Below are 13,537 nucleotides of genomic sequence, written 5' to 3'. Positions count from 1 at the left end.
TGAAGACAAAGCCGCAAGCTGCATCCTAAGGGAGGACCAGGCAAGACCCTAGTCCAAGCCATCCTGCAAGAACTCCAAAATGTGAGGCAAAGATGCGTGAAGGGGAACTATGCCATGCGTGGAACACCACTCCTCATAAAGACACCGCCATATGTGGAACACCACTCCTCATAAAGACACCAAACTCGCACATAAGCCCGAGAGGTCGAAAGTCTCCGAGAACCTAAGAGAGTGGAGATCACATTATCCGAATGTCCTTTCTTACTTAGGTGCTCCTTTTCAAGAGCCAAGCCGTAAGACAAAAAGGACCCGGATCTAACCTGGGGAGGGACCCGAGTCACAAGGTCAGGCGAGAAGGGCAGAAGAGTATCTGCCACAAGAAGACAAACCAGATCAGCATACTATTGGCACCTGGACCAGTCTGGAGCCACCAGGATCAAGCGACCTGTGTGCTGGGCAACTCAAGAAAAACTCTGCCCACCAGTGGCCATGGAGGAAAGACATACAGCAGGGCCATCCGTCAGCCAAGCTTGTACCAGAGCACCCAGTCCTTCTGCCTGGAAATTCCTGCGCTGACTGAAGAATCTCGGTGCTTTGGAATTGACACTCATGGCCATGAGGTCCATGACCAGCTGGCCCCAGGCCTGAACAATCAACTAGAACACTTCCAGTCCAAGATACCACTCTCCGGGATCCAGCACATGACAACTGAGGAAGACCGCTTGGACGATGTCCAATCCTGCTATGTGAGAAGCCGAGATATACAGAAGATGAGTCTCTGCCCATGCCAAGAGAAGAAACATCTCCTGCACTACCAGATGACTCTTGGTTCCCCCCTGACGATTGACGTAAACCACTGCCGTGGCATTTTCTGAAAGAACCCAAACTGACTTGCCCTTCAGCAACGCCTGGAAAGCTAGCAATGCCAACCAATGGCTCTGGTCTCCAGAATATTGATTGACCAGGACATTTCCTCCAGTGACCAGTTACCCTGAGCTGAGTGACCGAGACATTGAACTCCCCAATCGAGGAGACTGACATCTGTGAGAAGCACTGTCCACTGAGGCTGATCCAGACTCACTCCCTGAACCAGATTGGAAGACTGTAGCTACAGTGCAGGCTGTGACGAACCAGCCCCCGAAGAGGAACTAGAAAGTCCAGATCTTGAAACTGCAGAGACCACTGCCGAAGGGGATGCATATAAGCCCAAGCCCATCTGACCACTTCCAGGGAGGCCACCATTGACCCCACGACCTGCAGAAAGTCCTGCGCCCGAGGACAATGACAATCCATCAGGATACAAATCTGCGACTGCAATTTCAACCGAGTCTCGGGAAGGAAAACTCTCCCCAATCTAGTGTTGAAGAGAACTCCAAGATACTCCAGGCACTGAGATGGAGTCAACCAGCTTTTGGACAGGTTGACCACCCAGCCCAGTTACTACAGGTACTCCACAGCCCAAGTCGTGACCCAGGAACTCTTCTGAAAGGACTTCACTCGAATCAACCAGTCGTCCAGATAGGGATGAACCAAAATGCCCTCCTTGCACAAGGCTGCCACCACCACTACCATAATCTTGGTGAAAGTCTGCGGAGCCGTAGTCAGACCAAAAGGAAGTGCGCAAAACAGATAGTGCTTTAAGAACATAAGAATTGCCGCTGCTAGGTCAGACCAATGGTCCATTGAGCCCAGCAGTCCGCTCACACGGCAGCCTCCAGGTCAAGGACCTGAGCCCCAACTGAGTCTAGCCTTACCTGCATACGTTCTGGTCCAGCAGGAACTTGTCTAGCTTTGTCTTGAATCCCTGGAGGGTGTATACCCCTACGACAGCCTCTGGAAGAGCGTTCCAGTTTTCCACCACTCTCTGGGTGAAAAAGAACTTCCTTAGGTTTTATGGAATCTATCCCCTTTTAACTTTAGAGAGCGCCCTCTCATTCTCCCTACCTTGGAGAGGGTGAAAAAACCTGTCTTTATCTACTAAGTCTATTCCCTTCATTATCTTGAATGTTTCAATCATGTCCCCTCTCAGTCTCCTTTTTGCAAGGGAGAAGAGGCCCAGTTTCTCTAATCTCTCGCTGTACGACAACTCCTCCAGCCCCTTAACCATTTTAGTCACTCTACTCTGGTGTCCTTCTTCAAGTATGGCGACCAGTGCTGCACGCAGTATTCCAGGTGGGGGGTCACACCATGGCCCGGTTCAGCGGCATGATAACCTTCTCTGATCTATTCGTGATCTCCTTCTTAATCATTCCAAGCATTCTGTTTGCCCTTTTCGCCGGTGCCGCACATTGCGCGGACGGCTTCATCGACTTGTCAACCAGTACTCCCAAGTCTCTTTTCTGGGGGGTCTCTCTGAGTACTGCACCAGACATCCTGTATTCGTGTACAAGATTTTTGTTACCGACATGCATCACCTAACACTTATCCATGTTAAACTTCATTTGCCATGTCGCGGCCCATTTCTTGAGCGTGTTTATGTCCTGTTGCAGGTCTTCGCAATCCTCCTGCGTCTTCACTACTCTGAATAACTTTGTATCGTCTGCAAATTAAATCACCTTGCTTGTCGTTCCAATTTCCAGGTTGTTTATAAATATGTTGAAGAGCACAGGCCCAAGCACCGAACCCTGCGGCACTCCACTGGTGACGCTTTTCCAGTCCGAGTATTGTCCATTTACCCCCACTCTCTGTTTTCTATCCGCCAACCAGTTTTTGATCCACGTATATTCACCCTCAATCCCCATGACCTCGCAATTTTTGAAGTAGTCGTTCATGTGGGATTTATCAAACGCCTTCTGAAAATCCAGATATACAATGTCGAACGGGTCACCCCAAATCACAAAGCGAAGGAATCGCTGATGGGAAGCCCGAATCGGAACATGCAGTTAGGCCTCCGTCACATCGAGAGAAGTCAGAAATTCCCCCGGCTGAACTGCAAGAATCACAGATTTCAGGGTCTCCATGCAAAAAGATAGGAGTGCCCTGTTGATACCTTTCAGATCCAAGATGGGCCAAAAAGACCCCTCTTTCTTAGGCACCATGAAGTAAATGGAGTACCTGCTGGTGCGAATCTCCTGAGGAGGCACTGGGACCACTGCTTTGAGGTCTACCAACCTTTGCAGCATCTGGACGAAATACCCGTTTCTTCCAAATTGCCTGACAAGAAGAGAGGAAATGATCGGGTAAGGAAGCTGGACAAACTTGAGAGCATAGCCATCACGAATCACCTCTAGGACCCACTGATCCGTTGCGATCTTGGCCCACCCCCAGTAAAAATTCCTGCAACCAGGCTCCCTAAAGAGCAGACCACACTAGCTTCCAAAGCTATATGCCTTGCCTGAACTGTGGCAGAGCTTACAGCTGAATGACCTCTAAGCACAAAAAATTAGGGGAGGTGGGTGAAATGGGGGGAGGAACTACGACCAGTCATGTTGGGCACCCCTGAGGTTAGACGGACCCCTGAAAGGGGTCCCCAAACTCTACCCGGCACCCACAAACAGGGACAAGAAGGCCACTAATCAAATTCAATAGGCCCTATACCAGGGCTGGGCCCAGTTCTGGTCCTTGAGATTTACTGGCAGGTCAGGTTATCAGAATATCCACAATGAACATGCATGAGGAGAGATTGCATAACAAGAAGGCAGTGCAGGCAAATCTCTCTTATGCATATTCATTGTGGATATCCTGAAAACCTGGTCTGCCAGCAGATCTCAAGGACTGGAATTGGGCAGCCCTGCCCTACACTAACCAAAGGAAAGACTGCACAGGCTTACCACCTCCACCTGCTGGAGACTGAGAACAGGCTGACTGTAGATGGAACTGCACAGCCCACTTGCACTACAGCCAAAAGTCAATGTCTCAGTCTCCACCTGCTGGCAGAGGGGCGTAAAACCATCCTTTCTGTGCAGGTCTGGAGGACGCTAAAGAAAACAGCTTTAATCAAAGACCATTGTAATAAAAAAGCTAAATCCACAGAATATCCCAGAAATGTGCATTTTATCATTAGCTGGGTAAGTCACTCTCTTCTTTTTAAGTGCTACAACATGCTTTTAACATTTGCACACCTTGGATTTATCATTTTTGATTCATTAATTAACAAGCACTTTAGCATTATGTTTGGATTTTATTATGTTTATTATTTTAGTTATCTTGACCCTGACACAGCCACATCAGGCATTTTATATTGGGAGTATCTAAATAAAGACACCTGTTTCTTCATTATGGTCTACTTCCTTTTTTATCTTCTACAAAAGAAACCAACAAACCAGTGACCTTTGGTATCACAGACTAACCTGAAACATAAGAATTGCCGCTGCTGGGTCAAACCAGTGGTCCATCCTGCCCAGCAGTCCGCTCACACGGCGGCCCCCAGTCAAAGACCAGTGCTATAAATGAGTCCAGCCTCACCTGCGTTAAGTCCCAGTTTAGCAGGAACTTGTCCAGCTTAGTCTTGAAACCCTGGAGGGTGTTTTCCCCTACAACAGACTCCGGAAGAGTGTTCCAGCTCTCCACTCACTCTCTGGGTGAAGAAGAACTTCCTTATATTTGTACGGAATCTATCCACTTTCAACTTTAGGGAGTGCCCTCTCGTTCTCCCTATCTTAGAGAGTGTGAACAAAATTATGTTTAAACACTATTTTCCAACCCCACCCCTCTTTCATGAAGTTGCGATAGGGTTTTTTTAAATTGCCGGCCGCAATGGCAAAAGCTCTGACATTCATAGGAATTCTATGAGCGTCGGAGCTTTTACTGCCGTGGCAGGCAATAAAAAACCCTAACGCAGCTTCATAAAAGGGGGGGGGGGGGCAAGTTAGAGTGCTACATGTTAAAACATCAGAAAATATTGCAAGGTTTCCAGAGCATGTGTGCCCAAAAACTGACCTCATATAATTCAGCAAGGAATGTAATAACTCAATGTTTGAGTTTTAAGAGAACAAACTGTACCTGCTCTTCTTCAATTCTCCTTTGCAATGTTTCGATATAATGCTGTACTGCCATGTAAATAAATCTATACTGTGCTTCTGTCTGAACCATTCCTGACCTCTGGGATCTCACCATCTGGATGGTCTTGGGAACATCAATATCACAGTCTACCCCTGAAACAAGAAAATGCAAGAATTGTTGAACAGTTTGGCTGGTCTTAGAAAAAAAAAAAAATCCCTTTTATAGGTAGAGAAGACTGAACATTTCTATTCTGTCCCATGACTCCAATTAATATTTCTGTGACCTTAAAAAGAAGCTATACCCTTTCCTCTGGCAGAGGGATAAGTAATAACTAATGGGAAGAAAAAGAGAAAAACTGTTAAGTTCAGGTCTTTTCATTAGTAAAGCAAAGTGAATTATAAACAGGTAGAACATGGTCTCCCTGTTCCCTAAGGGCTTACAACATAAGAGGTCTACTTATTAACCAATGATGTATGTTTCTTTGTTCCCTGCCTAGAGTTGGAAGATAGTACGGAATATAAGATTTTGTAAATAATTAAAGTAAATAAATAAAGCTGCATTAGGGCAATAACCAGTGTTCCCGCCTAAGCTGCGCTGGGTGCGCTGACGCACAAAATATTACCTCGCAGCGCACAAGTAGTTCTCGTCACAGGCGCACCACAGTGTAGAGCACAGTTCTATCAACCGCCGGTCCGCAAACAAAATCCTTGCCGGTCCGCGAAGGATTCGGTCCCCGCCGCAACGAAAGGCCGGCGTCAGCTGACTTGCAACTTCCTGTTGCAGTCGCTGTGCCGGGACACCTGGCCTTCGCCGGGACTCCTGCCTTCCACCGCGTTTGCCTCCTGCCATTGTCTCCGCACCTCCAGACCAGCAGCGGCAGCTGTGTATGCTTTTAACTTCGGCACAGAGCTGCCCCTAATCAATAGTTTAGCGCGGTTTCATAAGGCAGCCTCGGGGCCTTTGCTAGGCCGGCCCACATCGCATCATCGAAGCGGGCCGGCTATCAAAGGCCCCGAGGCTGCCTCATGAAACCGCGCTAAACTATTGATTAGGGGCAGCTCTGTGCCGAAGTTAAAAGCATACAGAGCTGCCGCTGCTGGTCTGAACTCTTGGGCCGCTGAAGGAGGGCAAAAAGCAGCTGTCCTGGAGGTTTCCCTTCCTCTCGCCTTTACAGGTTCCTTTTTTCCACCTTTTTTTTTTTCCTTCAAACGGCAACGGGCCCCAGCATCGACATCAATCAAGTAAGTTCCACTGTCAATCAAGCGGTTCTGCTCGGCCAAAGCTTCCCCTGTGACATGAGCCACCCTCAGGGGAAAGAAAGTGACCCACAAAGGTGAGGGGAAGGGGGGCAGATGATGGAAGTTGGGGGGGGGGGAGAGAGAGAGAGAGAGAGAAGGGGCAGATGATGGAATGGAGGAGATGAGAGAGAGAAAAGGGGACAGATGATGGAAGTGAGAAGAAGGGAGAGAGAGCAGAAGGCAGATGGATGTCAGTTGAGAAGGGAGAGCAGATGCTGAATGGAAGTGGGGAAAGAACACATACTGGATGGAAGGAGGAGATAAATAAAGGGGGAAGAAAATAGTAAGATAATGGAGGGGTGAGGGAAAGGGGTGACAAGCTGTGTGTAGACACAGTGAAAAGAGGGAAACGGGACTAATAGTAAGAAAGAATTTAATTTAGATGGAGGCAGAAAATAGAGAAGGAAGACCAGAGAAGAAAAGGGAAGAGAGAGCAGAGAATGATCAGATCTGAGTGGAGGAAATGAGAAGAGAGATATGCTAAAAACCACAGGGGGGAGGGAAGGATAGAGATGCCAGACCATGAGGGGAACAGAAGGAAGATGATGGATGCTAGACCAAATTGGGGGGTGGGGGGGGGGGGCAGGAGGAGAGATGGCAGGGAAAGACAGACAGTGAATGGAAGGGGCAGATGCTGGACTGAAGAGACAGAGAAGGTTATCATGCTGCTGTACCGGGCCATGGTACGCCCTCACCTGGAGTACTGCGTCCAGCACTGGTACTTTAAGGAAGGACACGGTACTACTCGAAAGGATCCAGAGAAGAGCAACTAAAATGGTTAAGGGGCTGGAGGAGTTGCCGTAACAGCGAAAGATTAGAGAAACTGGGCCTCTTCTCCTTGAGCAGAGGAGATTGAGAGGGGACATGATAGAAACATTCAAGGTACTGAAGGGAATAGACTTAGTAGCTAAGGCAGGGAGAACGAGAGGGCACTCTCTAAAGTTGAAAGGGGATAGATTCCATACAAACGTAAGGAAGTTCTGTGGTAGAAAGCAACATATTTATTTGGCTCATAACTTGCTGGCGCCCGATATTTTTAGCTCACAGTGAAAAAAGTTTGCTCACAACACCCGCCCGCTTAGAGGGAACACTGGCAATAACACACATTTTTTGTCAGTTAATAAGCTGTGCCATTTGCCACTGATGTAATTTAACAGGAAGTGTCCCTCTATAAACACACATTAAATAATTAACGAGTGCAAAGCATGCAGAGCAGCTCATTATTATGAAAATGAGTAAAGCAGTTTGCAATAAATCTCACTCTGCATTATTCACTGAAATTTACCTCTGCCTCAAGAGCACTGGCCCACTAACATATAAGCTATGTTTCAAAAGATATAGTTAAAGGGCCATCCAGAGTACAAAAAAATTGCAGTTTCCCATCCCCTGATAATTCAAAACAAGTGCGGGTTCCCTCCTTCCCCAGACGTACATCTGATCCCTCATTCTTTAAATAGATTGGAAGTCTGACTCTCCATACTTACCCTGAATATTCCCTCTTGGTGTCACCTAAGGCCCTAGTGAAAATCTCATGACCTCTGATCTGTGAACAGGAAGCCACCAAGGGCAGGAGAGTATTGCCCTCCCCCCATTGTAGGTGATTGGGTTGGTATTTTGAATGAATTCAAAGGCCAGGGGATCACAGGGTGGGGCAGAATTTTATGTATGTTCCTTTCTGTTCTCCTCCTAGAACTGTGGATAGCGCAGAGTAGACTACAAATAAATAAATAAGAGGGATGGGAAAGTCACACATCCACTTTATTCAAAAGAATGCCAATTTGGGGGATAGAGCAACCATGGACAATTACCTAGGCTCCATCCTCAACCACCTTATATGATCTCTTCAGTAAAGGCACCATCGCTCTGATCTTACAACTAGATTTTAGCAGTGCATTTGACCTAGTGGATCATGACATAATGCTGAACTGTCTAGACGCATTAGGTCTCTCGGGAAGAGTTTGGAGTTGGTTCCATGGCTTTCTAACCAAACGATCTTATCAAGTGGTCTACGACGAGAAATACTCTAACTCTTGGAAAAGCCCTTCGGGGGTTCCTCAAGGTTCCCCTCTATCTCCCACCTTGTTTAACATATATATCTCATCCCTAGGTCACCTATTACAAAAGTTAAACCTAAAATACTATATATACGCAGATGACATCTCTATTTTAATCCCAGTAACCAACGTGACTAATGACACCCTGAATCACATTTCCCATATCATGACTGAAATTGAACAATGGACTATCAATTTTAAACTGAAACTAAATTCTGAAAAGACAAAAATTTTCTTGGCAAGCCCAAAGAACAAAATCACCACAACAACAATATACCTAAAGGGTCACGATCATCCAATATCAAAAACCATAAAAATACTAGGAGTCACCTTAGACACCCACCTGACCTTGATCGATCACACAAACCTGGTGACAAAAAAAGTGCTTCTCCACACTTTGGAAATTAAAAACCATCAAAAATATTATCGACCCCTTATCCTTCAGATTACTGGTACAGTCATTGATACTATCCACCCTAGACTACTGCAATATCATTTACGTGGGTATACTTAAAAAAACCGTAAGAAAATTAAGAATAGTGCAAAACACGGCTGTCCACTTAATATTCGGACTAAAGAAAAGTGATCACATTAGTCCCTACTACAAACTTCTACACTGGTTGCCAATTGAGGCACAAATTTTATTCAAATTCTCTTGTTTTTGTTATAAACTGGTGTGGGGAATGGCCACCAACTACCTCTCACCTCATTTCGAACTATACACTCCCACAAGGACAACCAGAAATCGCAATCTTTTTGCCTACCCAAAGATCACAGATTGCAAATACAGAACCTTTCTGGAAAAAACATTTAAGTTTCAAGGTAGCAAACAGCAAACCTGGCTAGGTAACTTCATTGATAGAGCCAGATTGACTTATGGCGCCTTTCAGAAAACAATTAAGACTGCTCTGTTCAATGAATTTATTTCCTAGTCAAAATACTCCCTCCTTCTAAAACTATTACTCTTCATGCTGATACTACCCTCCCTCACCAATTGTATCCTGTACTCTCTGTCTGTTCAGTGTCTTCCTCTTCATTTGTATTCTGTAATTCGCTGGCCATCCAGCCCCTTCACTGTAACAAGTTAATACTATATTGTAGTTCGCTGATTGTTAAGATTGTAATTCATTGATCTTTAAGATTGTAACTCGCTGATTGCACAGCTCTCTTTACTGTGAACCGCCTAGAAGTCGTAAGATTATGGCGGTATAGAAAAATAAAGTTATTATTATTATTATTACACATTCCTCCTGCTAAATCTAAAACCTTTTTTCAAGGCAAATACACATACACTGCTACAGGTAGACACAATTAGAACTATCATTTGCAGAATGCCAGTGCAAATAAGTGAGCCTTTTTTTTCTGAAATGTCATCATATTACCCTCAAGCCTAATAACCTCAGCTGAAAGGGAATTCCACAAGAATGATCGAGCAACTGATAAAAGATTAGGTATTAATGATGAATGCATCTCCATCACGAAGGTCCACTATCTTTGTATTACTGTAGCCAGGAAAGCAAGGTGTTCTTGGCTGCAGTGATGCAAAAAATAAATAAATAAATGTACTGCAGGATTCCCTAACCCATAGCACTGAGCTTAGTATTTCTATACTCTGTCAATGATGATAACTCTTGAAAGGTTTATGATACTGGCAGAATAGACCTGAGAGTCAGAACTGCACTTCCTAAAAGCAAGAGGCACACAGTGAGCTACTCATAAGCAGCCGAGGTTTGCGCATTTCTTTTATGGTTATGAACATAGCCTGATGAACTCACCTTTCTCTCTAATGATGTCTATTAGAATATCGATGACAATGAAAGTTCCCGTTCGTCCAATTCCAGCACTATTAAAAAAAAAAATATTGAAAGATCTATTCCTTGGAAGATATAGCAAACATGGCAGCAGAATAAGCAAAGGAAATTAATATTTAATATCAAAATATTGCAGTGACTTCCAAGTCCTGATTGAAAAACATAGCTTATCTTACTAAAGCAGTATTTCATTGTCACGCATTGAAAACTGACAAGGCTAAAATGTTTCTTTGAAAATTGCATGTGGGATTTACATTCCTATAAGACACAGGTGCACAAAAAGTAGTGCCTCCTTTTATAAGATTCCTTTTATAAGATATGCACATAAACATTCCTGGGGGCATAGGTTTGGGCAAAGCTGTGATGTATTTGTGCTTTATCAGCTGAAAACAAAATGCACCAAATAAGTACCATAACCACTTGATTCAGAACTTACTTCCCACTGAGAATAGCTCCATCTTTGTATATTTCCTTCTTTGAATAATTTAATGTCTCTACCATATCCCTATTTCCTTACTGTGTATACACTGCACTATTTTGGTAGCCCTTCACTGCACATGAGGTGCCCCAGAACTTCTCCTGATCTCTCTCCCCATACACACTAGCATTCATCTAGCTCTAAGTGCTGCTTTCTTAAACTGATCTGCAACCTTTCTTCTGTTGCTGTATTCACCTTAATACTTAGAGGCTTAATCTATGGAATTGCGAAGCTGTGGAGGGGCAGGATCAACAGGAGAAGAGTTGGATTTGGGAGAAGAGCTTACTACTCCTGTCCAGGCTAATCCCTTCCACTTTTCTTCCCTGCAGGCTACGTGGTAAGCACCACCCCTGATGCTCTGGCGTTTGGAAAGAAACAGCAGAACTATGTTCCAGGTCACCGTCACTCCACACAAAAATTAAGCCTTGAGCACCTAACCCCATTATGTGCTGTTCTCTTAGATTTCTAAATCCCATAAGCATGATTCTACAAAAGTAAAGGATCATAAAAACAGAGTATTTTTTCTAGACCTGGTCTGGTTCTTCAAAATGGTACATATGTTGCAACTGCTAATGAAAATGAATTACCTGCAGTGCACTACAACAGGCCCCGGTTCATTGATGCTCTCCTGCTTATGGTGAACCTCTTCCAAAAAATCCAGGACTCCGCCAGGATCGGTAGGTACGCCATGATCTGGCCAGGTTTTAAAGTGGTATTGCCATACTGTTCTTTCAGTGTTGCCCTAATAAAGGCAAAGAGCATGAAATCGTTAATTTATTTATTGGGATTTATTAACCACCTTTATGAAAAGATTCACCAAGGTGGTGTACAAGTACAGTTCAACATAAACCTTACAATTTTGTTAGCAGCAAAACAATAGTAAAATGACCAAATATAACCAAAAATACAATGAATAAGGTAAGCTCAAAATCAGCAAATTGAATAGAACTACCATGAAACGGTTTCACCAATATACCATATTTTTCACTCCATAAGACGCACTTTTTCCCCCAAAAAAAGTGGGTGGAAATAAGGGTGCGTCTTATGAAGCAAATATATACCCCCCACCCGCCGAGTACCTTTAAATTTTGGAGGTCGGTGGATGGCTGCCCGTTGCTTATCAGGGCCTGCAACACTTCCTAATTGTGCCCGTTACTGGTGCTTCACAAGACAGCTGCCTGCTGATTACCTGCACGTCGGGGCCAGCGGCACACAAGCGCACTGCTGCATGGGCGCATGCCACTTCTGAATGACTGCTTCAGTTCTCACCTCACGAGAACTGAGGCAGCCATTCAGAAGTGGTGCTCACCCACACAGCAGCGCGCTTGTGCGCCATTGGACTACTGGGACCCAGGACTACTGGGAACCTGTCAGCACAGTTAAGCCTTGATAAAATATCGGATTAAGAGCCAAAAATAAAAAAATCTAGTGCAGAGCAGATGAAAAGACATCTCCACTCGCTTGCAGAGTTAAAATTAAGGAAAGGGGGCACAGCCCATCCAGACAAGGGAGGGCAGAGAGAAAATGATTGATGTCTTCTTCATGCAACTCATGAGTTGGGGTGCTTAACCCTTCCATAAGGAATCGTATGCTCTTTGCACAGGAATAGCACTTGTTACCTTCTGAGTTATGACTTCAATGTGTGAAGGCTAAAAGTGTCCATGTATAGTGCAAACACGCACTATTCACAGTTACCCGGTTATACTACTACTATTTATTTTACACCACTAATAGACAAACACAGACTCTAAACTCCTCTATTTAAAACTAAGATTTTAAAAGACAAAAAGACACTAAAGTACTTACTTGTCCAACTTTTGATAGCTTAAGTTCTCTTAATATATAGTCATGAGTTGGTGTCTCTTTAACGTTTCTGACCCGCATCACTCCATATTCTTTCAAGGCTAATTCATCGGGCCAATATTTAACACACTTACTCTGGGAAGAGCAAAAAAAAAAGAATTAAATTCTAACAGTTTGTATTTTTTAAGCTCTCTTTCTTAAGTCAATACAAATGCCACCATGATTCATTTGTCCTTTTCATCTTGGTTTATCCTAATTACAGAGCAAAACGTACTGTTTTCACCCCACCTTCCTATCCAAACTCCCTTTCCCTTCCGCCTCACCCTACCTTGAGTCACAGTCAATACAATTTGACAAATAACAGAACACAAGAAACAAAATTCAAATTTAAAGAAAACAATATCATTGGCTCAGCAAGAGATTATGCACCTTATGCGGAAAAAAGTTCCAATAAACATCTCATGTGAGCTGGAACATAAGGCCCTCTTCTACAAAGCCCACATGGCAACAGCCCCGAAGCCCTTTAAATCTCTATGGGCTTCGGGGCCGTTAGCGCAGCGCAGCCACTAGCTCGGCTTTGTAAAAGAGGCCGATAGTCCACTACAGTTGCTTTGTGTTCTTGCAATCTTCTCCTCCATTAGAACTAAGCTAAACACCATGGGGTATGTCTACTTAAGAGTGCTAGGAAATAGGTTCAGTGCCTGCTAATGTGGGACTTTCATGCATGCTAAACCCCCTTTCCAGCACACCCAGGAAATAGGGCTTTTCCAGGTATTTATTTTTCAGATCATGTGCTATTAAGGGTTCCTGTGCTATGGGCATGCTAACCAGTTAAAGCATGCAAAACGTGCCCATTCTTCACCCTGACACACCCCTCCCCTCCCCCCCAAAAAATATATAGGTAATGCACACAGTGAATGCAAAAAGGTTATTTATCACAAGAGATTTCACACATGCTAAGTATGCATTAGGACTCAACACCCTTTAGTAGACATACCCCCATGAGTTACTGCACTAATTGAATAGTATAAATAAAAGTTAATAAAAAAAATAAATAAATAAAAAAAAGAACTAAGCTAAACAATATTGCCTAGGCTCAAAGATCTCTACAACATCACCAAAATTCGGCCCTTCCTCTCTGAGCACACTACC

General features: G+C 44.3%; 1 protein-coding gene across 6 annotated transcripts in view; it reads right to left on the bottom strand.

The window, feature by feature from the left end:
• The window catches only part of PTPN11 (protein tyrosine phosphatase non-receptor type 11), a 115,240-nt gene that overhangs the window by 23,043 nt on the left and 78,660 nt on the right, over positions 1-13,537 (bottom strand). For all 6 annotated transcript variants that reach the window (XM_033956336.1, XM_033956338.1, XM_033956340.1 and 3 more), the window contains 4 exons: positions 12,389-12,520; positions 11,170-11,324; positions 10,069-10,136; positions 4,942-5,093 (listed from right to left, as the gene is read on the bottom strand). In XM_033956336.1, the coding sequence (XP_033812227.1) occupies positions 4,942-5,093; positions 10,069-10,136; positions 11,170-11,324; positions 12,389-12,520 (507 nt within the window). The remainder of the gene's footprint in view (positions 1-4,941; positions 5,094-10,068; positions 10,137-11,169; positions 11,325-12,388; positions 12,521-13,537) is intronic.

This window comes from Geotrypetes seraphini, chromosome 8 (genome assembly GCF_902459505.1).
Source record: "Geotrypetes seraphini chromosome 8, aGeoSer1.1, whole genome shotgun sequence".
NCBI classification, from domain to species: Eukaryota; Metazoa; Chordata; class Amphibia; order Gymnophiona; family Dermophiidae; genus Geotrypetes; species Geotrypetes seraphini.
Note: the sequence above shows the minus strand (reverse complement) of the source record. Positions and strands in the feature narration are given on the sequence as shown.